Source organism: Neolamprologus multifasciatus, chromosome 1 (assembly GCF_963576455.1).
Source record: "Neolamprologus multifasciatus chromosome 1, fNeoMul1.2, whole genome shotgun sequence".
Lineage (NCBI taxonomy): Eukaryota > Metazoa > Chordata > Actinopteri > Cichliformes > Cichlidae > Neolamprologus > Neolamprologus multifasciatus.
Window position 1 is genome coordinate 19,009,391 of NC_140439.1, and position 26,840 is coordinate 19,036,230.

The 26,840-nt window shown below is 40.7% G+C and overlaps 1 protein-coding gene across 13 annotated transcripts in view; it reads left to right on the forward strand.

The window, feature by feature from the left end:
- Nucleotides 1-26,840, forward strand: part of sox6 (SRY-box transcription factor 6) — a 126,879-nt gene that overhangs the window by 62,652 nt on the left and 37,387 nt on the right. For all 13 annotated transcript variants that reach the window (XM_085157881.1, XM_085157942.1, XM_085157918.1 and 10 more), the window contains 3 exons: nt 2,422-2,511; nt 12,927-13,099; nt 14,686-14,754. In XM_085157881.1, coding sequence (XP_085014007.1) covers nt 2,422-2,511; nt 12,927-13,099; nt 14,686-14,754 — 332 coding nt within the window. The remainder of the gene's footprint in view (nt 1-2,421; nt 2,512-12,926; nt 13,100-14,685; nt 14,755-26,840) is intronic.

The following is a 26,840-nucleotide window of genomic DNA, read 5'->3' on the forward strand; positions in this document are numbered from 1 at the left end:
TACTTTGAAAGGACAAGAGCAGCAAAGTCTTCCAAACACGAAAAACTTCACAAGTTTACCACTTTTCCTTTCAGAACATCTGAGTATGTATTTAAAAAAAGCAATCAGGAGTTAAGCGTGAATCTTGTATTACAAATAATCTGTTATTTTATGGTGAATACACTGTGTATCAATTTTGACACCCTGTCATAAGCTGACAGTAATTAGTATGTTGATGGTAACCAGTGTTTTCATTGGCATCTATAATTTCTCCTGGGAAAACAGAAAGACATTTTAGAAACTGAAGTAGCATTCCTCGGATTAATCTAAATTCTTCAGGAAAATAGGCCGTGGACGGGTGCTTTGAAAAAAGCCAGACATCTGACTCATTTACTGCTTTCCTCGAGCACGCCTGCGCAAAAGTTTCTCTTCTTTTACCAAATCCATTTTTAGTTGCCTGTTTTGTTCACACTTTGAACACTGAAAGGTGTTTGAGAGTTATTTTATGGACTAATCCAGGTCATTATTCACCTTTCCCAGGTGGAAGGTAGGGAGGACAGCAGTGCATTCCAGCTGTAGTTTCTCCTGTTGGAGGACTTGGCAGGTCGTGTCTGGCCCGGCAGAGGGGATAGAGAAGTAAGGGAGCGGCAGCTCTCCTGGGAGGGCGGTGGAAGGGAGGGGGAGGACTGGAGTAGAATGGAAGCTGGCACCACATTATCTCCAACTGTTGGTGCATTCCTTAATGATCAAGTGCTGGAGAAGCATCTGTGATGAAAGTGAGTGTGTTTGTGTGTGTGTGTGAGAGAGAGAAAGAGAGCAAGAGAGCATATGTTTGCTTATTAGCATATGTTCGATGTGTTTGTTTAATTCCCCTTTTTACCATTTTTTGAAATATGTCTGTGCTTCAGGGGGAAAATGTCAAGCGCTGGTGTTGCTGTGTCTGACAGGAGATTATGATTTGAAGGGAGTTTGTTGTTCTGGGAGAGGAAGCCCTCTCACCCAGGGGTGAGAAGCAGGGAAGAAAAGCTGAGCTCTGCTACTCCCCCTGCCCTTAACCCCCTGTTTTAAGATCTGTGATCTTTGTGCCACGCAGGGAGTTAACACACACAAGCACACACAAAACACATAGGCTTTTCTGACTCCCTCTCTTAGGGTCAAGGGCACAAACTGTGAGTTGGGAATTGGAAAGTCAATAAAGCAGAAGTAATGTTGTAATGACCCCGAGCTGAAGATGTCCTGTCGACCCCCATCACATTGGAGGAAGTGGACAATCAAACAAAATGGTGACTCTGCTTGATCTCGCTGAAAGCCACCCTTAAACAAGGCCACAACAACTACTGACCCCCTGTTACTCCCAGATCCTCTGAACTCAGTGTGTTTGTCAGAAGGAGCAACAGTGTTTGGTTTGTGGAAGCGGGCGAGAGATGATACAGAAGGATAAAAGGAAGCAACATTTGTATACATCCTCAACTGTATAAATCTCCTCTGATCCCAAGGATGATAGTGGTAAAACTGGAAGAATCCAGATGTTTCACGTGACAGGGCTTTCTCAGTCCTCACTCCTCCTCCGTTGCATTATGTAAAACAAAACACCATAAATTCTGCCCGTGTGTTGCCAGAAGTATGTTTGTGAATGATCCACTGTTATATGCTTGTAAGACTATTCATTATGGAGCTCCACAGCTTTTGCAGCTTTAAATGTTGCTCCATATTATTTATACAATTTGCAAAAATCGATCTATAAATGCAATCTCTATAAAACTTATTTTAATTATAAGTCAGTAAAATTTATTTTCATATTTCACTCAAAATACTCAAAGAATTGCACCGAGGCTGCGGCTTTAAAAGGCATAATTCAATAGGACTGGATGTGTTGCTCTGGTTCAGATTAGAGGCAGGCTCAGAGTGGAGGGTTGCTCTACTGTTGTTTGATGGGAACAGGCTGAACCCGAAGCACCGCAGAGATGGTGGAGGCCTAGGTCAGCCAGCCCAGTATGTTCTTTATCAGCTACACCAGCGACAGCATGGCAGATTACAGCCATTCCTTCTCTGATTCATTGTCTGCTGGACAAATGTTAATTGTTTTCATCATTGGCAGCTATGTGAACGTTTGGACGTACCCAGTCTAACTCTTTGCCTCCCGCTTAATGTGTGTCTCTGCCCTTATGGTAGTCCCACAATGCCTGCTTCCCTTCTCACTCCACCCCTAGCTCATCTCTCAGCTGTCGGACGGAGTCTCTTTTTAATGTTTCCCGCGCAATGCCATCAAATAAAACACCTCTCTTTTGTCTGATTCACCATCTTTTCATTTAAGTATATGGATTTATGACATCTACAAAATTATGAAAAGCGAAACTATATACTTTGCACAATATTACATACATAAAAATGTCAAATATTACAAATGGCTTTAAAGTTCCCTTCTAATTTTTCTTTTTTTAGAATCCTCGTGCATGGAGAAACTTCTTTCTAAAGACTGGAAAGAGAAGATGGAGAGGCTCAACACAAGTGAACTGCTGGCAGAAGTAAAAGGTATGAATAGAAGTACCCCGTGAGTTCCTCATTCCTATCAGACTTACATAGTATATGTGCTGTTTAATATCAGAAAAAGCCTTGTACTTTGAAATGAAACAAAGGCCTTTGGCTGCCCTCCTCATTCATTTCTCTCCTCCCTTATCTTTTGTTGGAATGCCCAACTCTGTCCAAAGTGCTTTTCTTCAAAATTCCAGCCCATTTAGCCTCAGTCGAAGGCTCTCTTCGCTTGTCAGCAGTTTATTGTTGTTGTCCCTTCAGACGGCCCTGAGCCTCGCTGCTCTGCTCTGGCACATGCGGTGCGTTCATGCTGCTCTGGTAATTGTTGAACCCAAAGTGCGCTTGATGTAAACAGACCACGGCTGAGCTGAAAGGGGAGAAGCGGCTTGGAGAGGAGAGGGTGCGGAGACGCGCAGAGTCGTCTCCTCGGTGAGCTTGCGTTTGAGTGGAATGCCTTGACGCTGACAGCGAACGCCCCGTGCAGCCTATCGAGAGCACCACAGCAAAGAGCAACTCAGCACTCCCCCAAAATCTCTGTTTATGACAGCGTGAAGGTGGGCTGAGGATGGGCAGGGCAGCTGCTCAGTCCTTAGCACTGACTGTTACAGCGAGCTGCTGTGTTTATACAGCACAGGGAAGCACAATACCAGCTGGCTGCTGACACTGGGCTGCCAGTGGCTCCCAGTAAATCCCTTCAACTAAGAACTTCTAGCGGCTTGCTTAAATTTCTTGGAAACCCTTTAGATAATATTATATCAGTGCACCTAGCATTTTAATTAACATTTCATGGAAACAATTCACAAACAAGGGGGCCGTAGTTTACTAAGGTACAGGTTATATTGATAATTTGCTTAATTGTTTCTTTTCATAAAACATAAATGGGAAATATCAGAAGCGTTCAACTTCAAGGATTAATTTAAATTTCTCCACCTGCACAGAAAGGTTAAAAAAAGCAGATGAATGTTCTAATAAGTATATTCATTAGCAATAACCTTAATGAAGTGATGGATAAATCGTTGCTTGCTAAACTCGATTCATTGTACCTGTGCTAGTACACTGTGTGTCAGTGGAGATCAAAGTGCATGGGGTAAAATGTTTAAAATGATTTAGCCTTTTGAAAGCTGGTCTGTTAAATTACAGGCAGGGCATTTTTTCTGTTTGATGAATGGGAAAGGAAGGTTACTTGGTGGTCTGTAAACAGGTAGGGAGCCTGATAATAAACATCATGGCCTCTGTCTGTTGATGAGTTATGGAGACAGTCTTTACACCACAGTTACAAATATAAATGCTTCTCCTATCACAGAGGCAGCCTTAGATTTTTAATTAGCATGCCATTTCATATGACTGTAGACATTTCAAAGGGCTGCTTTGTGCTCACCCTTACAAATGTCTCTCTCTCTGCGTTTGATGTCTGCCTGATGTAAATACGGGCAATTAAAAAGAGGCCCAGGGTTGGAGATGCACAAGGTCCACCTAATTAAAACACAAACAAAGGTACCAAGCAGAAAACACCTTATGATTAAGATCTAAAGTGTTATGATGAATCAGAGGTCCCATTAATTGTTAGGTTAAAATCAGTACAAAAGGCAAACATATCTGTAGGTTATAAATGAATGAAAGGTTGCGGAGAAAAAAGCTTTACATGCAGATAAAGGCTACAGTACCTAGTAGCAGAGTGGCCTTGCATATTCTGTGCTGATCGCTTACTTATTCCTCCGCAAATTATACCAAACGCCTTGTAGGCTGTCTTTTGACATTGTTCCATTGGAGCCTTGAAAGAGAAGCGATTGTTATTGCAGAGGCAAGTGGTGGAATCTGACTGGTGAGGAAATGATTTTGTCTTGTTCTTCGGAAAGAGATAAAAAAAAAAACAATAGGTGTGAGAGAATTTGACCTGAGGCTTTGCCCGTGAAAATAAAGACATTCTTTTGCAGCAGTTGTGTTCAAACATGCCCCGAATACTTTATCCTTTTGAGCCGAACATGCATGTACAGTCAACAAACAAAACAACTGCATCAACAACATCAGAGATTTTTCTTTTCAAGGTCCGCAAACCCAACCAACCATTTTCCCTTTACAAATGACAGATGTATAATTACAGCCTATTGTAATGCGCGTGTTTCATACATATTGTGCTGTTTTGAGGTAAAGGCATGTTTTTTAGTGTAAGTCGAAAGTGGTATAATCCAGTGGAGGCAATGTGCTTAACCCAGACATACAGAGGGGTGTTATTAAGGGTTAATGATTTCAAATCTCCATCTGGCTTTTCTTGTACGCCGTCAGGGCTTAGCATCAGCACGGGGAGGCGAAAAGGAGAGCTTGTGAAGGAGCATTAGTGGCGGATTTCTTTTCACCAGTCAATTCCAGGGCTAACTGTTTGTTTTCATACCTGAGCTTAGCTGTCAATCTGCAGGAACGATGAAATCTCCTGAACAAAACCACAGAGCAAGAAAGGGAGGCTAGCTGGAAAGGCTCCAAACCACACAAAGTAACAGATAATAAGAGGCAAGGTGGAAAGAGTGCACAAGAAAGAAGTACACAGATAAAAAGATTTCAGCTGAGGAAACTTGGACAGTTGACATTTAAAATTATATATCTCAGAAAGATTTGTTATATGATCACAAGTGACTGATAATAACCATTCATTATGCACATATATACATACACATATATGCTTATATGTCTTTTGGCTTGCTCTGTGCAGGGTCTTTGAGCTTCATACTCAACAGAGCTATTTAAGTTTCCCTGCTGAGTGGTAGTTTACTGGCCCCCCGTTGGGGGCATAAGAAAAAAAAAGGAAGAGAAAAAAGAAGAAGCACACACACAAACTGCTCAAGCATTTACTGGAGGAAAATATGTAGTTACTAAATTGGAACACAAGCTGTATTCATTCTGCTGGAATCTGCTAAAAAAGAAAGACAGAAAAAAGCTTAACGCTGTACACTAGCGTTGAAATGGCAGCTTGAATTCTGAAGCAGAAAAATCAGGGCTCTTGCACTGTCACAATCAATTTGAGAATGGTGTCTACGTGACAGTGGTCGGGTGCAAACATACAGTCCTGTGGCAGGCAGATAAGTGGAAGCTCTTTAGGAGGAGAACAGAGGGCAGGGCAGGAGGCAGCTGAGACTGATTTGATGCTGGCCCTACCTGTGCTGGCTATACTCCTGCACAAGCAGAAAGGGGTCCACAGTGAGAGCACAGAGCCCAGATTGTTTAGTACTGTGGGTTTGTTGCAAAACATGTTTGTGCACTTTAAAAAAATGTCTTAATGACCTCTATAAAGTGCGGTTTTGATGCTACTGGACACAACTGCATATTTGTGCGACATTCCCCATCAAAAGTGAGCTTATGTAGTGTTAGAAAGGAGAAGGAAGACATTAATTTTGAGGGTATTTCAAAAGGTTTGTGTATTTTATATAATATGTCTGTTACATCCAACATACAAACCGTTCACACAAATAGCACAAAACGTTATCTGTACAGTTGCTCCAGTCAAAAATGCCTCAGTTAGCATTTTCTCCACAACACTTCAGTCAACTGTTTGCCCTGTGCACTCAGGTGAAATATGAGCCACAGTAAATCATTATTCCTGAGGCCACATTTGCCAGATGAATGCATGTGAGTGTTGGACTGTGTGTTTTTCTCCTCTAATGAATTGAGGAATTTAGCTTGTGGCAATGGAAGGTAAAAAAGGAAGCGCTGTGCTCGTGTGTGTAGTGTATGTTTGTATATACAGGTACAAAATCTCTGTGTTTTCAATTACATATTTTCCAGTGGTTTGTTCAAGTTGAGTCATTTAACAGTATATCGTTTTATTAATCTTCCTTTCAGTCAGAGAGAATGTAAACCATTGAGAGAGCTGACAAAAACATATCTATGTCATTTTTAAAGGAGCCTCCCCTAAAATATTCATTAGTTTTCCCTGGGCAAAGCAAATTGGATTTTCACAAGCATGTAAAGCCGAACGGCTAAGTTATATGAGGATGTAAGAGAATGTGAATATACCCTTCAGATTTAAAAAGATGCGTATAACAACCAAATTTTAGGAAGGCATAAAAATGGCTAAGACAGGTTTTTGAAATTGTGTTTAAAGTAAAAAAAGTCACATTTTTATAGGCTCCATAAGAAAGTGTTATTTTTAGCTTAATTGCATTCATAGGTAATACTATCCAGTGCATCAAGTCACTTTCCAGGATTATTTTTGATTCTATTTTTTTTTATGGAAAGAACATCGGTAATTACACAGGTGTTATTTTGTACTTGTGATTTGGCATTTAAGTATAAAATCAGGCTGGAGTTGGGAACTAGCTCAAATCTTCCTTTTATCCTTCTTTGCATGTGCACCAAGCAAGCACTATGGCCTTTTATGTCCAATTTTATCCATTTTGATCTAGTCTATCACCAGTACACTGTTCTGTTTTTGAAAATGTAATGTAACAAATGTGTAAAATTAGCAGTAAAACACTAAAATGTCATTCTAGCCTGAAATGTGATGACTTTTGATGAAAAGTTTTAAACGTTTTAAATTGTACGGATGCTACAAATTTGTGCACATTTGGGCTGTTCTGGATCGAATTTGACTGAAAGGGTGAGAAAGTAAAATGGCACAGGAGCGATCATATGTGGTGCACATAAGGAACAGAGCGCACACAAAGGTCAGAGGGTGTTTTTTTTTTTTTTTTACATAGAGACCTGCTGCACCTGCAAGGTAACAAAATAATCTCAAAATAAATAAAGTAGAATGCATTTGTTCTAAACTAACTGAGAAAGACAGAAATCAAAAGATCAGTGAAATGTGCAATCCCACCCCACACAGGGCTTTCCACCTCTGTTTTGAATGCATATGCTAAGTTCCAATAAGCAGTATTAAAGTGTTAATGAATACTGAATTAATTATACTAATTATACATTAGATTATTGATTATAAATTGTAGTTATGTTTTTTTTTTTTTTAAGCTTTAGCAATGTGAAGAATGTTTAATGGCAGTAATGGTTATACATGTGCATACAATAAAACTTTGCAGTTCCAGTTTGACATTTTCACTTTCAGTAAAATATATTTGAAAAATCCACTTTCCATGCTCTCTGGAGGCATTAATTGTCGATATATATTAATATCATCTATGCATTCTAAATAGATCTGTAGTTCAGACGTGTTGGCTCGCCCATGCTGCAGTGGCACGAATAGCATGGCAGTGCAATGGCATTGGTAAATTCTAAAATAAACATTTATGATCCCTGGTTAGATCTGCTGGCTAGATTTGTATTAAAAGCCTGAGAACGCAGCGGGTGCTCTGACCTGTTATATGCTTTGTGAATATGTGTTCTGGGCTCATCTGTCTTTGCTTCCTGTTATCCCTGCTGTTTCAGTCTATCACTTGTGATCTGATAAAAACCCAGACAAAACACTGGTATTGTTGATACACTTATCCATCAAAGACAGCAGACGGAAAGTCTTTCGAAAGATCTCATTTTGCGCAGTTCAAGGAAACAAGTAGATTCTGCTTTAATTATCGGTTGTATAGGTAAGACGGATGAATAAACGCTCTGTGAAAAGAATGAGATAACATCTAACTCCTAATTCCCTTCCAAGGATTTGCTGACAGTAAGTCATTGCCTTGATCACTGTTTCATATGCTTTAAGTGTTATGTATTAGAAAGACCTTGAAAATTGTGCATTCTTTTTATATTTTAAGGTCACGGGGGTCAGACTTATCATTATAAAGGCCATAAGAGATGAAATGAAGGCTCGGAGACAATCTTTGTTTTTATGTAATGATCTTTGCTACATGCTGCCTTATACAACATCTTGGTGCCAGGATCTGTGGTTTGCTGCACAGTCTTATAGATTCAAAGAACGTTGCATTCAGTTACTGAAAGAACACAAATAAAGTTGCTGTGTTTAAATTTTTTTTTTCCAGGGAGAATTTAAGGGTCACCGGCATTTCCCGTGGATTAATATGCTCAGGTCGAGCCTCTATCTTGGCTTTGATGAAGTACCTTGTCCAGTGTCATGGATAGACAGTTAAGTGCTGGAGCTTTTACATTAGCATAATTATACTGAAGAGTGAAGCTTCCTCTATCATCAAAATGTTAGCCTCGATCACTGTTCACCATGAACAGCAGAACCTCAGTAGATGAAGAGTACTTTTATTAATAACCTCTCCATATGCCAATCAGAATATTTATGTTTAAAAGATGGTGCTCAGACACTTAAATGATTCTGATTCCGTCGCATCAACATTCAAATATACTATATGCAAAAACATAGGTGGCACGTGCAAAATAATACAATACACTTATTATATTCAGACTACTGCAAGTTTTAGAGAACATTTAAGTTTTTCATTGTAAAGAAGCCTATATGTTCATCCTTATCATATAGGTAAGCTTAGTGGCTGAGGGTCATTTGCTGCCAGTGGATGACGTGCTTGTAAGTCATTGCTTATGCTTGTTAATGGGGTTTTATTGGCAAGATTAACGACTTTTATATCATAGCAGAGGCAGCAAGCCAGGTAAAACAGCTGTTGCTCATATTGTCTTGGTTGTAGGACACGGAGACACATTAACACCATATTACTGGAAACACATACAGCCTTGTAGCACTGCTGAACAAGTGCACATACTATTTAAAAGCAAAGGGAAACTAGTTCCCGTTACTCTGGCTTTGCTGCCAGTTTTCAACCTAACACATATTTTTTTTAACAAAGGATAAAATGTTTCAGTTGTATTAAATAACACAAAAGAAAATTTGATTGGAAAAAACATTGTTAGGTATTGGTAAAAGGACTGTGGACATCCCTTTTTTTTTCTATCTTAAAAATACTAAAGCACGCACCAATAGATGTCGTCTGCTGCTACTGAGTTAGCTCTTTGTGTTTTCCGCAGAAAGAATGGACAAAGGGTCAGATGACCACAGAGGTCACACACGTGCATTTACTCAGAGACATGTACCTTTTATTGATTGGAGGCACGTGCAACACACATCGGTGCACGCTCGCGTCTACATTCACACGCGCTTTAGGAGAGCGCAGAGTGAGAGAGCGTCTCAGCATGCAAGGCATTCAAGCTATGTGCGGTCTGTGTGCGGATACAGCTTGGTACAATCGTACCATTTAGACAAGGCCCAATTTACTTAGGATGGGTTTGCAGCATATGGAAGCATCCACAATAGCTGTCTGATAGAGAGACAAAGAAATTCCAGTCTTCTGGTGCTAAAAAACTCAATTCAGATCTGGTCATAATGGCTCAGCTGTCTTAACCAAAGGAAGAGAAGAGAATAGGGTGCCTTGTGATTTTTCCCCCTTTTTACCCTCACCCTCCTCGTTTTCTTCTTTCTTTTTTTTGTGCCTGAATCTTTTATCTGTGTTATTCACTCGGGACTCTTCAAAGTAACAAGCCTCCTTCTTTTTCCCCGGTACTGGACTTGGAACCCAAATTAGAGACTGCTTGATTAGAGCAGAGAGGAGGGAGCCAAGAGAGAGAGAGTGAGAGAGAGAGAGAGAGATGTGGGTATTGGACAAAACAAATCACACCCCTACAAAGTGCCTTTTATCCAAAGACCCCAAGGCTCAAATACCCCCGTCCTTCCCCAAGCAACCATGGCTCTGCTTGTTTTTCTCTTATGATTTATTTAGTCACCCGTTGATGTTTTCTGCCCTACTTTGTGACGTTTAAAGAAGGCAGGAATCTCAAAAGGTGCAAGTGAATGGGCTGAAACCGGACAACGCCGTCTTCTATGTGTCAGTCTAAAAATTCTGAACTTGGCGGAGGTGTCCTAAAATAACAAAACAAGAAAAGTGCCAGCACAGCTTGACCGGTTTCTCCTGGGATCCTCTTCCTCCTTTGGGCCGGTATTGTCCTACTGAGGCTCACTTGTTCACCAGGAGGATGTCACAACACGTTAGGTCCAGGCCGACTGCTGCCGTTTATGTAGCGCCAAGGCATCTCTGGGCTGTCTGTCTGCCATCGGAAGCGCAATGTGAGGAGACATGTTAACAGGCAGACCCCAGCCCTACCGCTGCTAAAAGCCATGCAATATGCAGGAAACGGCCTCTTTTGTCAGCAGCCTGGTCAGACACAGACCACGACTCTCCTCTTCTGTACCACCCAATAAAAGTTTGATCTGCATTTTAAAGCTGATCCATAATTCAAAGCAGGAAGAAAGGGATTTTAACACTAACCAGCCAACAAAAAACACATGTGTCTCATTTTATGTTTGGTTTTCTTCCACTGCGCTTATCTTTAGTAGATATTTAAGCACCAAAGCTGTGTTTGTCTGCAGTACTGACAGCTAATCTGAAAATGTCTTCAGCTGTTGTAGATTTTTAGGACTGAGATCGATAATTATGACTGAAATCAGAAGAGAGAGATTGCCTAAATCATGGTGCAAGGGAAGGTCTGGGCTTCCCACAGTTCAGCTCAACATCAAAACAATGAGCCCTCTGTTAGTATTCTTGTGGTGTCTGGGCAGGAGTGAACACCCCACACTCAGACTGGCCCATCAGGTCCTTCATTGGACACTTAGCACAAGTTCTGCTGCATATTCACGCTCACAAGACAAAACATAAACATTCTGCAGAATCTTTGTAATTTTCACAATTTTTAAACTCCTAAACTAGTGTGACATGTGTACTTAGGCAGGCTGTGAGGGCGTCATTGAGCCCAGATGTTTTACTTTTTTTTTTTCCAGCTGACACTCATCTGTGACTCGATGGCCCCAAATCAAAATTATCATCTCTAGATGATGATTTTCCTGTTTTTCTTTTCTGTCTTGTTACCCCCGTCTCCCTTTCTTTACGGCTCTCCCTCCTTCCCGCGGCAGTATTGATAGTGATTTATTGTGACAATGACCGATGTATTTTGCTGCTGAGCAGCTCCTTCATGGAGACAGCCAAAGGTTAATAAAATTGGTGCTGATTGTATCAATTTTATAGATAAGCCATTCACAACAAGTGTAGTTGGGTGAATAAGAAGTCAATTGAGGCCTTGGAAACTGCACACAGGCCCAATGAATAGCTGCTTTTAGGTGCTTTTTTTTCGTTAGGAGGATAAATGGAGAATTGCAGCTCTCTTCCATTGCAGCAGGCAGCAGAGGCAGAGCGAGGCGAACTGAGGTTCAGACAAGCCTGCCAGTAAATTGCCCTGAATGGGTTCTGGAGGTTGACAGGCCCTATTAAGACAAACAGCTTTCCTCATCGGAGAGATAAAATAAATCAGGTGTTTAGTCAAATTAAAATAGTTTGAGTGGAGAGGGCCCCTGGGAGCTCTCGGGAGAAACTCAAGACAGATGTGGTCAGAGACGAGAGGAAGACACCCAGGAAAGAATTCAGCTCCTGCTGGCTTCAGGCCAGACTTCACCGCACTGTTATCTGGACATCTTGTGTTTTTTGCCCTCTTTCTCTCTCTTTCTCCCTCTAACTGTCTCTTTCTCTTTCTGTCAGTTTTCCTGTCAGTTTTTTGTGCGTACCACCATACCAGCTGTCACACAGGAGTGCAGTGGGAGGAGAGTGAGTTACTGTCTAGCCTCTCACTGGCAATTATGTTGGCTGTGTAAGTCAATGGTAGGATCACTTAGCATTGATTAGGCGGAGAGAGAGCAGTGTAGCGGAGCCCCTCTCTCTATCACACACAGTGCAGACATGTAACTGCAGAGAGAGAAACGCAAGCCCGCTGCTCTGTCATTGCTTTGGTGTTTCAAATATGCATTAAAGAGAGGGAATGTGATGATGATACAAAGTGCATGTGGTTATAGTGTATTTTGAGCACGCATTTTGTTTGTGTACGTACCGCTTTGAGTCTTTTTTTCAGCCGGTTTCCACATTAAATTCAGCCGAAATCTGCAGGCATTTCCTCCCCTAATATTTGGTGTGTATAAAAGTTCTGTTTATAGGCCAGTGCAAAGAGTGACTCTTAACACTTTCTTTATAATCACCCATGGACGTCTGAAATAAGCTGCGATTTCAGTTTGACAGCTCCCTGCAGCTCTTTGTCTGTGTGCTCGGAACAATTCCTTCACTTTCTTGCTGTGAAAGCCGTGAACACCAGCTACAGAAAAACAGACAACTCCAGGCTGTGTGTGACCTTAACACTTTCTAGTGAATTCACTGCAGTTGGTTGCTGCCTGTGTGGTTTTCTTTGTACTAAATATTGTGTACAGCACAATAGCACATGATGATCGGTCACTGTTCTATATTTAGCATTATATAATGACCGATGGCTTCTGCTGTGTTTCCTCCAAAAGCCTTCACCCTGGTTATTTAGTCATGGTCACAATAAAAACTTTTGAGTACTTTTTTTTCCAGGTATGCACCAACTTGTGGTCATGTTTTTGTTTTTGTTTTCCCCACCTTGCATTTATCCTTTCCTACTCACAGACATTGCTCTCTCTTTCTCACTCTCCTTCTTCTCAATAGGTACTCCTGAGAGCCTGGCCGAAAAGGAACACCAGCTCTCCACGATGATCACTCAGCTGATCAGCTTGCGAGAGCAGCTCCTGGCTGCTCACGATGAACAGAAGAAGCTGGCTGCCTCACAGATGGAGAAACAGAGGCAGCAAATGGAGTTAGCTCGTCAGCAGCAGGAGCAGGTAACCGCTTGCTGTTTTCTTTTCTCACATGCACCAAAACACCTAGCTAATAGCCCACGCTGTATATTTATGTATTTATTTATTTAACCTTTTCCTAAACTAGGCTCTTTTCTTACTATTTGAAACACACAGAACATTCCCCTCCCTCCTTTTTTTATTTAATTTCCTCTTTCACCTAATAATAAACCTCTTTAAACACAAGTCTTTGTGCTTAGCTCTCTATTTCATATTACATTTCATGCCTGAAATGCGCCAATAAAACCTTGCTACTTGGTTGGAATTTGGAATAATATTAGATTTGAAAGACGTTATAGTCTATATTGCCTGAGATATTTCGGTCATGCTCTCTCGCCCACAGTTATGCTGTGTGGTAGGAAAAATGTTATTATGACTTGTACTAACAAATGCGAGGGAATGTGTGAATTAAACGTTATATTAAATATGGAAGTCCTCTATATCTTATAAATCGACTCCTATTAGAACAAGCCTGGCATTAGATTTGCAGCACAAATCAGGCCAATGAGCCATATTGTACAAATCAGCAAATTAGCACAGGCCATGAAGTGTGTTAATGTCTGGGAAGAAATAAGGACACAAACTATCCACATGGGCGACACTTTTATTATCACCCGCCACCCTAATGGCTATGAGTCAATTATCAGCAAGGAGTTCACTCAGAGTTTTCTCAGCACACTCTCAGACCTTCCTTTGGTAAATGAAGAGATAGACCGTACACCTTGGAGTGATGCATTTGGTCATAGTACACTAATAATACATTAACAGTATTGATTTATTTTTCAATCAATAGTGTTCATTTGCAAACTACGCTCAGCTCTGAAGGCTTTGTAGACACTGCAGAACAAACGACCAGTGATATATGTTTTATTATTTGATCTTATGTTAATGCGGGCTGATATTAATAAAAATGGAAGAGAGACAGCGAGAGATGGTTGAGAGATGGTTGAGAGACGGCGAGTAAGAGAGCCCGCTGAGATCTGGGATGTCATCAAGCCATCAAGATACAACGCAGTAATTAACTGTTGACACTCGTGAGGAAGCCAGCACAAATTAATCTTGACACATTTGCAGACGGCCGATATCTTACAGTGAACACTTTGTAATTATATTTAAAAATGAAAATTAAATGACACTTAAAACTAGGTTGTCACGCTCAATGAAGTGAGTATGTAAAAGGAGGGAGCGCTAGGGATGAGAAACACTGCGGTGCGGCTGCTCGTCACTCAGGGGCAGCGGGGACCCCTGTCACCCTTCCTGGGCTTGCCACCTCTGTCATAACCACATTCGTCTGTGTCCTGTAAATCATTTATTCTCTTTCTCCGCAAATTTCAACTCTGCAGTTCATTTTATATTCATTTAGAACATTTAATGGTTTGTTATTGACCGACTGCAGCAGTTTAGATAAAAGAATACACTTTTATTAGCAATAAAAATTGCTTTTTTAAGTTCCACCTCCAGTCCAGCCCTGTATCGTCCATCTCGGCACATATTTAGTGTTAGGTTCATTTGCTAATCAATCTACATTTTTTAATCCCCCGTGTTTTTTTCCCACTTCATTTACCAACCAGATTGCAAGACAACAGCAGCAGCTTCTGCAGCAACAGCACAAAATCAACCTCCTCCAGCAGCAGATCCAGGTCAGTCAAAGCATTTCTGTTGGCCCTCTACCACTTAGCAGCTTACACCTCCTACATTTTTTCTACAATGATTACTACTCCACTTCTGCCTCTTCAGTATAATTAGAGCACCAGGGTTGTCACCATGATCCAGATGTCTGGATTTAATTGCACAGATCAATAAAATTAGGCATTAAAGTAAATATCATGGCTAACTTAAGTTTGCCACTCCTTTACTTCTTATTCCTTTATCTCTGATTTCTTTTGTGTGTGTGTGTGTGTGTGTCACGCTAACATTCGTCACTTTCATCAAATGTTAATTGGCCGTTGGTAATCGGGAGGACTTTAAAATATGTAGGCGAATAATTAGCACATCTTAATGAACAAAAAAAAATGGGGGAAAAGTAACAACAGCTAATGAGTTGTGTTGATGGAGAAGTGCGTGGAGGTTGGGGACATGAAAGAGGCTGGTAAATGCCTCCGAAATGAGTAGATCCCAGAAGGGCAATATGGCACGCTTTCAAACAGCACGCGACCTGCTGAAACCTACATTGTCACCATGACCTGTGCCTGCGACACGTACTTCCTTACGCCACCTCGTGGACTTTTATGTTTTGTTCTACTTTTTCAGATGTGCATCATGCCAGATGTTATCTTGCTCACCGTGTGTGTATGTTTGTGTGTGCTCTGTGCAGTATAGTACAAAGCACAAAGGTGCAGAGGAAGACCACCCACGCAGCATGTAGCTGAATATGGTCAGGGATATATACAGGGTAATCCAGGGTTGCTCGCTGGCAGTGGTCAAGACTGCGAGCCTGGCTGCCTTTGTGAGCCTAACATTATCCTGCTGGGTGTGTTTGGTGTCAGGCACATCCTTCTCCATTTACCTCCTCCTTCTCTGCTTGTTCTCAAAACTCTCCGCATCAAAACTTTAAATATTCACCTGCAGCAAACTCCTGCAGAATCAACATGTATGCATTCAGATATTTTTTTGATAAAGAGTATCTTCTCCCATATACTGGGACATACCACATATAATACAGCTTATTCTTATGATCCAAAGAGCAAAGAAAACATCTGTTCTCAAAGAGCAGTTAGTATAACAAGCAGATTTATGGCCAGGGCATCAAAATGCCTCTTTCAATGGCTCTTTACAAGAAGAAGACTGCACTCTCAGCTTACTGTGGAGTAGCCACTAGCCTGGACCTTTCGCTTCAACAGTGGACAGTCTATTGGAATAACAATTCCATACGACATTCCACTACAGACAAGCACATAGCATGACACTCTGTGTAGAAAACCCTCGAAAATGAAGTACCTTATACACTGCCGAGGGGCTAGTAATACTCATATGATAGAGAGCTCTTTACTTATGCACATTGAGCATAAGGGCACAGCCCTAAAGGATCTCCCTTTTCGAGGCCCTTGCTTTCATCACAGAGTTATAGGCAAATGTTACCTGAAAATTCCCCTTGATGGATACTTTTCAGAGAGGGTGAGGTTTCAAGTGTTTATGAGAAAGTGCTTCTAAATATCCATTTCAAACACTTGAACAGAGATACAAGTAAAGCCCTTTCTTGTAGAGCCCAGTTAGCCAGTTTTCCCCTGACAAAATGAGATCTCTCCTGATTAAAAAAAAAAAGCCACATCCACAATTAAATAAAAGAATCTCATGGTCAGACCATCTGTTCTACTTGCCCATCAGCCTCTCCTGGCTGCACTGGGCACGCACAACTCAAAAACAAGTCGCTCCCAAGACTTTAATAAGTTTCACTGTGTGCAACATTGTTTATCCGACAGCAAGTTATTTAGAGAAGAATATGTTCTCTGTCCTTAACCTATGGCCACTCCTCTCAAGTTGGAGTATCAGCAAGAGTAGATAAAAGAGAGTCAGGGACAAGTTAGCGCAACGGTTTCTGCCACTCTGTTTTCATTAGTGCTGCCTCTTAAAAATGCCCTGGTCATTTTAATATACAAACAGCTTTGACTTAATTATTTTCTGTAAACAAGCTTCCATCCTGTACTGCGCAGGCCTTTAGCAAAGTGGTAAGCAGCGCTGAGGGATTGAGTTACTCTGCTGTTAGCATGGAGAGCATTAAACTTTATTGGAGACCCTCTTGCCATCAAAGTCCTTCCTGTTTTGGCTCGAAGGAAATGAAGAGAAAGCTTCTCGCTCAGGTCTTGTACTGATGATGTGAACATTTGACACCGTAAAGGGTCCACACAATAAAACCGAGGGGACCGCAACTGGAGGCTGTTTTTGTTACGCGTGTGCTGTCAAGGGACTTTTTTTTTTTTGCATATAAATTTAAGTTGAATCAGAAGTAGGTAGTTATTAGGTTTAGTAAGTGAGGTTTGGTCCAAGGCAGCAAGTAGTTCAATCGAGTTCTCCTTTTGAATAGCCATCTCTCATTTTATCCTTTCTCATCATTCCAACAAGAGACGAAAAGAGATTTAGTCTTTGTCCCTCGGGATTACAATGTCACTTGTTTTAAGATAGCAGATGTTTTGATTGAAGCGTTAGAGGCTTATCAAAAGTTAAAGCTCAAGGCTTTGTGTGTTTTTCCCTCAGCTTCTTTGTATTTTTCAGTTCATCCTCCTCGTTGAAATCGGATTAGATTAACTCTTGAGTTGATTTAAGTTGAAAATCTGAAACCTCACCATTGCAAGACTCATGTGACACTTAAACATATATATATATACATATATATATATATATATATTAGCCATTTAACTCTGTTTCACTTGTTTGTGGGAATGCATGAGAGGTAAAGACAAGGCATCATTTCAGGATATAAAATTTTAAAAAGTATGAGACGTGGAGCTTTAAGGCACTCAGGTGTTGTGCCATCCATAGCCAGATCATAAGAATAACTCCCTGCACCTCACTGGGTAATAAGCCCAGTTCATGTTTTCCTCAAGGATGGGTCTGTTAAGATACAATCCCTGGTATGACTCTGTATGCAAGTAAATACACATATACATCCACAAAGGTGATAGTGTACAGTACACAGGCACACAGGGACCCACGCACTGATACACACATCAATGGAATAAATACTGGCAGAAAGGTCAGGGTGAACTTTATCTTCACAAACAGGCTGGAGAAAGCCGAGCTCCCCACATGAAACAGAGGGACACTTTTAATTCATAACATTTAATTTATTTTCCTTTTTTTAATCCATGTAAAGCATCACAATATCATGACACTGTCATTTGTCATTGGCTGTGGCATTGATGTGCTAACTCTGAGGACACTGTGAGACCCAAGATCGGCAAGATAACAGTTTCAATGTGACAAAAGTTCTTTTTTGCCCAGATTTATATCTCACTCCATGAATGATCTGTTCGTCAGCCAAGTTATTCAGTTTATCTCCCTTTGACCTATTCTTCTCTCCCTACATACGACCTAGCTATAAACTCTGACCTTGCTGAAAGTAAGCGCACATTTTTGGTCATTTAACCTCATGTCCACAAAACACGGCTTGCTGAAATGAAAACCAGAGATTAAAAGAGAAAAGGCCAGTGTATTAGTGTCCACTGCACACTTCAAAGTCTTAGTTGGGCTTCCTCACATGTGTCTTTAATGGTGTCAAGAAACAGTGGGGGACACTACTAAAGGTTTCAAGATTAAAGAAGAAATTCAATAACACCAGCATTTATCCACCAAGAATTTTATAAGGTGGACAATATAGAGATAGATTTTTGAAGATGAGACGGTGCATAACAGACTTGCAGGAAAACATGCAGTTTGATAGAAAAAGGTTCTGCATTAATTCTTCATAGAGTTCATATTTAGCCCATGGCAGGGTTATTACTACAGATCTTTCCCAATCTTTTTGTCAGTGTATCACACACTGTGTAAAAGTATTGTTTCGTTATTTTACAGGAAAAGATTTCAAAATAGGTTTAAAAAGGGTTTGAAAGAGTGCCAGCTTCAGTTTTTGACCCCTTTTCTTTCTAATGCTTTCTAATTCTTTAGTCTTACCACAAAAACAGAGGTGTTTAATGTCAGTTAACATAGTGTTACAAGTGGAAAAAAAAACTTTACAGTGATGTGTTTTATTCAGATGGACACAGAACTCCCATATTTCTCACAGAAATCAGAAAAGTCACAGGGGGATGTCTGTACCTGTCCATCTGTACACAGTAGCTGAGGAGTCTGCACTCACATAATTTTCTCTTTCTTTTAGTTTGCACCTACAGATATCACCTCTGATAATCTTACTTTAAACAAACATTAAGCTTATATTTAAAATAAAAAAGCAAGTTTTTGTTTGTTTCGGGGGCTTTATTGCACATCTTCTGGAAATATCCATAATGCTTAACAAATAAACTTTTCCTTAAGTGTCCGGTGCGGTTGCGGTTTTGGCAGATGACTGACATCAAGCCTGACCCGCGGCTGTCATCAAGTCATTCTTTCAATTTCAAACGTTTTCAATCAAATCCAGCCTTTTCTTCTGGTTTAGCTTACCCGTAGATTTCTGCATTCTTGTTGTGATCCCTTCCACCACTGTGATTCAGATGCAGCTTTTGATGGTTGGGGTCAGGGTCACGGTCCTGTTACAACACAAATCATCAAGCCAGTGCAAGGTCTTTGGCAGTATTTGGTAGTTTCCCACACATAATTGGCCTGCATTCAGTATCCCAGTCTTGACAAACCCCGCACGGATGAAGAATTAAACCTTTGTTTAGTGCTGCGCAAACAGTTATCTCACCAGATCTCGCACCAGATTTGATCAAATCATATTGGTCTCTGTAATAAATAGTCTTTTAGTACTTCTGTTTGGTCTACCTTTTTATCATAATGAAATGGAATATGCATCCGATCCTTTGCAATAATTTAATGCTGATTTTGTACGGCAACCAATTTAGAGAAACAAAAACCCAAAACTACAGTATAATGGTAAATATTTAAAATCAATCAGATGAGTTTAAATAAACACGGGGCCATATGGTAATTGCTCGAAGATAATAGTGCTAATTTGTGTATTCTCTGATGCTTTTGTTGTCTCCCCGGCACAAATGATTTTCTCAGTGTGAGACTCTTATTAATGCACTGGCTGGGAAAAAAAGGAAGCACAAAAATAGACATTGTTAAAGAGAATGTGTAAGTCCCCCAATTAGCACAGCTAGACTGGAAGTGTTAGCATGATAATAAGAGAATAATAGAGCAGGGGAATGGTAATGTGTGTGTGTGTTTAAGTGTGGAAGTTTGCGCTGCTGTGTGCACTCGTGTCTGCATAGACTCTGTTCTTTCCCTGGTATTGAAGAGCTCTATGTTAGCCTGCTAGTAGGATTATGTGGGGGCATTAACAGCCTAGTCAGACGGGCTTGGCTCTCACCCAGGGAGGCTCAGTCCAGCATGTTCATCCTCCATTTAAGGAGACTGTTAGCTGATGAAGATGTGCACATGCAAGGCTGAAGATAAAAGAAAGCGGTGACCCGACTCATTAGCCCCTGTGATTTAATATATTGACACTCGGATACAAATAATTCCATTTAGTGGACTCTATCGGCGAGGTAGGACGGATCAATTTAATTAGTTATGAAATGTGACTCCTTGTCAGAGAGCAGAAGAAATGCTGACGTTAAACAAAGTCACGTGCAATTTAAACAATAAAGCCATCACGGCCCTGTTAAAACTTAATGATGCACAAAAAGGTGCAGCAGTGGCAGTGATGGTTTGCAAATGAAGCTGAGTGGCTGTGCAGTTAGTATGTAATGCATTTGTCTGTTGCTTTAGAATTTTATACATAGCTGCCTACAGTGCTTTAGAAGGTGTGGGGTTTTCCCAGTCTCCCTTTTATCAGTTTAGTGTGAGTAATAGTAAACATGCTTACTCGACTGTATCGATTTAAAAAGATAAAGAATGTGGAATTAAATTAAAGGAAGGATGGAAGGATCGGTACTAGGTAGCTTTCAGTTGTAACTTATACTACTTGTCCTGCATCTTTGCCAATGGGGTAGGAGTATAACAAAGACAGATTAGTTACTGCTCTTTTGTGAAACTGCACATTGCACAAAGGAGCCATGCATTTGAGTAATTGGCCTTTTGTTTATTAGACACCTCAGCAGCTTAAGCAGCGATAATTTAAGAGGCTCCATATCAGAGGTGCTACCTGAAAGGCTGTCACGTGCGAACTCACACCTGAGGGTCTACTTAAAATGAGTCACCTGAGGGGTTTCCAAAGCAGCCGTGGGACGGGTTCATTTATAACACAAACGTCTCACTCTATCGGCTCTCTCTCAAAAGTGACAAGAATAATTTACACAACAGAGAAGATTGTCTGGCATACAGGTATGTGAATTTGCCTTTAAAATGAATCAGGGTGTTAAATAATCCAGATAGCTGAACCTCTACACACACACTCACACACACAGATGATGAAAGGAGCGCTTTTACGTTAGGTCCGAATATCACAATAAAGCACCTGTTCGGAGCACCAGAAATCTTCCCTGGATCGTGGAAAAGCAGCTACACTTAACAACCATTGTACCCCAGCCCCTGAGAGGAAAAATATCAGTTAAGGGAGAACACATCCTCCAGTGTGATGCAGACTTAGTTTCCTCTCCCCCACTGCACCGACTGTGTTTTCTCTGCTAATGTTGTGCAAACTGTTTTGTCTTTGCGCTGGCTTTGCGTGGCCGTCATCCTCAGCAGTGGGCACTCTCACAGCGAGAAGGAGCTGCATTAATAGACTCTACTGTGTACAGGCAGCCGGCAGGAAGAAAGGGGCGCGTGTTTTCCTACGGCAGGGGTGGCAAAGCAAAGCATTCAGCCCATGGCTAATTCAAAAAAGGAGCTTTTTGTTTTTGGGGTGGAGGAGAGTCCAAGCATTCCCCAACCAAACACAATGAATGAGCTATTTTGTCCATATATATATATATATATATATATATATTTTGAATATACATTTTTATTTTTGTTTGTTTTTGTAGAATTGGATTAGCAAATTATGAATTTATTTTCTTAAATTATATCACTAGCTCTTTTTTCATTGAATCAAACAGTTTGTTTTAGACGCGTCATTGTACGTAAGCCCTCTTGTTTTATCTTTTACAAAATTTGACGCTTTGTACTTCTCCATCATAATTTGAGGACGTTTGAAAGTGTCAGCGCGCTCGTGTGTCTAATAACGTTGCCCCTTCTGACAGGCCTCCTTTCTTCTGAACAACAGAATGGGCTCTGTTGTGTTCTGTGGCCCCAGCAGCTGGGAGGTAACAGGGAAGACAGAGCCTCAGTCTATGAAAGGAGGACAGGACAGAGGGGGAAACCCAGCCGTGGTGCGGACAATTCTATCACGAAAATTAGATGTGTTTTGAACTCAGACAAGAGACTATTTCTCATTAACTATATACCTCCAAAAGAGGTTATTTTAAATATTTTAAAGAATTTTAGTGCCTCATGGTGAAATTCCCCACTTCCCCTGCAGTGTGCCCATGAAGCCAGCTGATATCCACTGGTCTTCAGACCCCAACTGAGGTAGTTCACTTGCTCCCTTTTCAGCACAGTGTACAGCTGTCAGGTGATTTCTAATCACCTCTTTTTGGAGGATGTAATCCACTAAATTAATGCGCCATGTTTAAAAAAATTTAAACACTAGTTTAGAATTAAACACAGATAATGTATCAAAACAGAGAGATATAGCACACATAACCACTTAATTAAAAACCAGAATAAAATACCTTGAGGTTAGACCTTGACATCTAAATTCTATAACATCTTTTTTATTCATGCATGGCATATGTAATGGCATGACAATACGTGCTTTCTTTATCCTGTTTTTGTCTTCCTATTTTACCACTTTGCATCAAACTTGGACTTTTATTTCCTTTTCAAAACATTTAATACTAAAGCTACACTGAATCTGAGTAGAGTGCACTGTGCAGAAACCCTGTAAATGCCAGGCACTGTATTTAAGCAAACAGTAGCCTGCAGTGTTATCCAGGATTCCAAGGATGTCAAGAGGAGCCATGATGAGGAGGAGGGCTAGAGTGGAGGGATTTGGGGTGGGATGTGTTAGGTGGGTCAGAGGGATGGACTACCCTGCTTTCAGCTCCCGTCGACTTAATATAGACATATTGGAATGGCACTTTTCCAAGAAGGCTTGTTGTACTTTGTAAGGAATTAGTGGAACCATTGCTTATTCCCTCTGGATGGCCTGACCTCACTCTGGATTTTTACTTAGTGTAACACACGCAGAAATGAAGGATGTGTGTCGTCACACTCAAGCTTAAGCGAACAGTGCACACTTCATAGCCGGTGCTGCGCGTAAACAGCTCACAGAAAATAATGCAGCTTTTTTTTATACTATGTCTGATTTTTGTAGAAAGGGGTGCTGTAAATGGTTTCAGAAGCAGGAAGGAAGTGAGGAGTCAAAGACAGACTCTTGAACAGGACAAAGGCCCTTTGTCGCTGACATGAAGCTCTCCAGGGTTTCCAGCGTTAATCTGGCCAAGCATGAATAATGTGGTAAAATGAAGACCTTCATTCAAAAGCAAAAGTCTGGAGCATCAAAGTCAGGTTCAAACCTATTGATCTATTTGTCTGATTACCGTTAGTTACAGACAAATCCAAACATCATCAGATCTGTGTTTGATTAATGTGCATGTCTCCCACGTAATGTAACTATTCAGTGTTCAGCAGAAAGTGACCAGCAGTAATCGAGTAACATCTGATTGTATTCAGCACAAGTGCTTCCACTGAGTGATTTTCCTCCTGGCTGTGCTGCGGTACACTGTACACCCAGCAGGCTCTGTTCATACGCAGTGGCGGGTGTTAAACACATCCTGCTGTCTAGTGTCAGTTTACCGCGTGTGCTGCTGTTGGGATGTAGCCAGCTTACTCCCGATCACGTTCCCCTTAAATGAATCACAAAAGGTGATTCTACTAGCGAGCGTTTGGTGTTGAACTCAGTGGGGAGAAAGGTGGAAACAAAGTGTGAACTATCAGTTCTTACACCAACAGCTTACCTCTATCCTCCTTGGGTGAAATTACAGAACCTCTCCAAGAGAAAATGTGAAAACGAAGATTAGCGAGGGCTGACAACTACTAAAGTGATGAAGTAATTTTTATTTAAATGAGGTGACAGTGAAATGTGAACTCTCTTCAGGAAGATTACTGGTGACTGTGATCTTTTCACAGTGTGTGAGGTGTTTATTATAGTCTAAACTTTACAGAATTAAAAATCATTGCTGCAAAGTCTTCCGATTTTTTTCACCGACCTGTGGTTTTATTGTTGTCAGTCACTTTTTATAAAAGTACTTCTTGCAAGTCTCCTCATGACAAAAGTGTGCAGATTATATCGAAAACAAGGATCTGTGTATGAGACAAGTGTTAAAAAGAGTCAAGTTGTAATTAATCAGAATGGAATATTGAGGATCTCATAGGTCCTCTCAAGCTAATAACCGTGAGCTTTGGTGCTACCGAGGTAGATGTTTGCCTTTTTTGCCCCTTTTGTATTTGAATCTTGGTAATACTGAATGATTCTGGCAGTAAAAACAAAAAAATTCTTACAGTTTCTTCAACATGGACCATTGTTGTCTACAGTGATTAGCAAACCTGAGCGTCAGTCAGTGCATGAAAGTGTAAGAGGGTTCAGACGGGATGCCAGCAGGGGTCTTGAGGCCTCACGGGTGCTTTGTGGAGGCTATAACAGACAGTGAGGAGCATGGGTGTTGACAGGGTCCCAAGTGAGTGCTGTAATGCGCTGTTCATCTCCATTTGCAGTGAGGTTTTTTGGAGCAGCTTGCATGAGTGCTGTGGGTGGATGCTTTCTGGTGTACCAAAAAACACCACCGTTCACTGTTCTCCGTTTACCATCACCTTTGCCTAATGTAGCTCTGTGAAATGTGAAGCTTGTTTCTTATCACACTGCTTTTTTATTTTTTAAATTAAAAGTGCATCTTTCATTTAAAATATGTGCAGTCTAATCTGTATTTCTGATGCTTCATAGGGTTGCTAATTAACAAAACTGCTATAAAAAGGACTTTATCACGCATGCATTAGTGCAGTAATAAAGTGATCTTTGTGTGTGAGTGCATATTGCATGTGTTTTAAGTGCTCTGAGAAATAAAAGGAGCTCTTTTAACTCTACACTTTTTTTTTTTTTTACACCTTATGTATTTACACATCAGACATCTGAACCGTCTGCTTGCCCTCTGCAGTCTGACCACAGGATGTGCTGCTGCTTTGTGCCATTGTGGAGTTTACATGCTGTCTTATTAAACGTACTCTTAAAGGAATGATCTGTTAAAGTTGCAAAATAAGGAAACTGCAGCTTGAAAAGTGTGTGTGTGTGTGTGTGTGTGTTATATCTTTTTTAAAATTTAAATTCTTCCTTTAAAAAAATGAAAAAGAAAGCGCTCTCTTATAACATACAGTTTGGAATCGCACACACAGTAGATGCAAGTGAGTTGTATTTATCAAATACCAGCATCTCCTTGAGAGGGAAACAGATTGTGTACTGGGCTGCTACAGACTTCATCAGGTCATCTGAATTGATGATACATGTTGCAAGGGAGCCCGTTTCCCCCGGAAACCTCTGCTGGAGCGCATGCTGGCAGAGACGGGGGCCTCAGCCAAGTCTGTCTGACTGATCACTACAGATGCTCCTCTTCAAGTATTCCGAGTCAGATCCTTATTGCTGTGTCTTGAGGGACAAACAATAGCACCTGTTCCTCATAAGATAGCCCATTCATGTATCTTTAATGAAGCCTGGGGGCAGATGGTGTGAAATGACATTATCCAGTACTTAGCAGCGCTAAGACAAAGGAATAGCACTGCCAGCATAACAATGCTGCTGTATTTATGAAGGAAAGGGAGAAGGCTGTCTGAGCGCCCCACTCACATCTGCTCCACTTCATTCCCCCACTCCTCAAGATCATCTTGGCATTAGAAATATCCTGGGCTCTTCGCCCATGGATAGATGGTCTTTCAGGTAACTCTTATAAAGTGGGCGGGATGATGGAGTTGTAGAAACAGAGCAGAGCGCAAGTTAAACATCCATGTTGATTTCCTTAAAATATACTTTATTTTTCTGCCACGCTGCTTTAAACAGTCGATTCTAAAAATAAGGGACTCATGAAAATATTATAATCTGCTAAGCCACTGTGCCAGCTGTTAATTGACAGCTCAGCTAACCTCCTCTATTTGTTGCCACCTTGAAGCCGCTCAGAATTTGATTTGCCTTTCTCTGACATTAGCCGCTGTAAATTAAACTTTAATGCATCGTGCTCATTACCGAAAATCACAAGCATTCAACTTCATTGCATTTATTTCCCCTTCAACGCACAGTTCGGATCTGTCTTGCCTCAATGAACCTTGTATATTTGCCCCATATTTTAGAGTAATAATAGTAATAAAAGCTTATATCCCAGATGAAATTATATTATTTAGAGTTTATCATTTGCGTTTGCTGGAGAAATGCATACGTGTATCAGACATGCTTGTGCTGATGTCTCTCATTATAGTGTGTGTATAAAGTGTGGATGGCCTGTATACGTCCCTTAAACAATTTTGCAGTATTATTTAATGTACTCAGAAAAAAACACTTTAACTTTAAATTTAAAATGTGAAGTTCAAAAAAATGAAGTGCTGATTTAAAACACCTTTAAACAACTGATGCATGTTAGCAAACTCCTGAAATATGAACTACCATGCAGCGCACTTAAAGGGACTTGAGGGAGCCCTTTTCTGCCCTGTGACTGCTGCACATTCAGCACCAGACTCCATCTGTTTTAACAGTCCAAATACACAGGCAGAGAAACGCTGTGTGCCCCTGCCTGTCACTGGCCCCACCTCATGTTGTGACATTAATTATTGTGTTTTTCCATATGTTCCATATATGCAAGGCCAAGCTCGATCTTTCACTTGCTCAGCCTGGAAACTTGGAACACAAATCCCCATAAAGCAATGTTTTATTTAAGGACATTTGTCGCAGTCTCCTTGGCCATTTATTTTTTCTTCAGCAACAGCACATTTTACAAAATTACTTTTCTATTCTTTTATAATGCACTTTCTGCACTTGCACTTCCATAAATGCTCAGTAGGCATAAAATTCTTCTATTTATTTAGTTTTCAGTCTAGCTTTGCACCTCTGGAC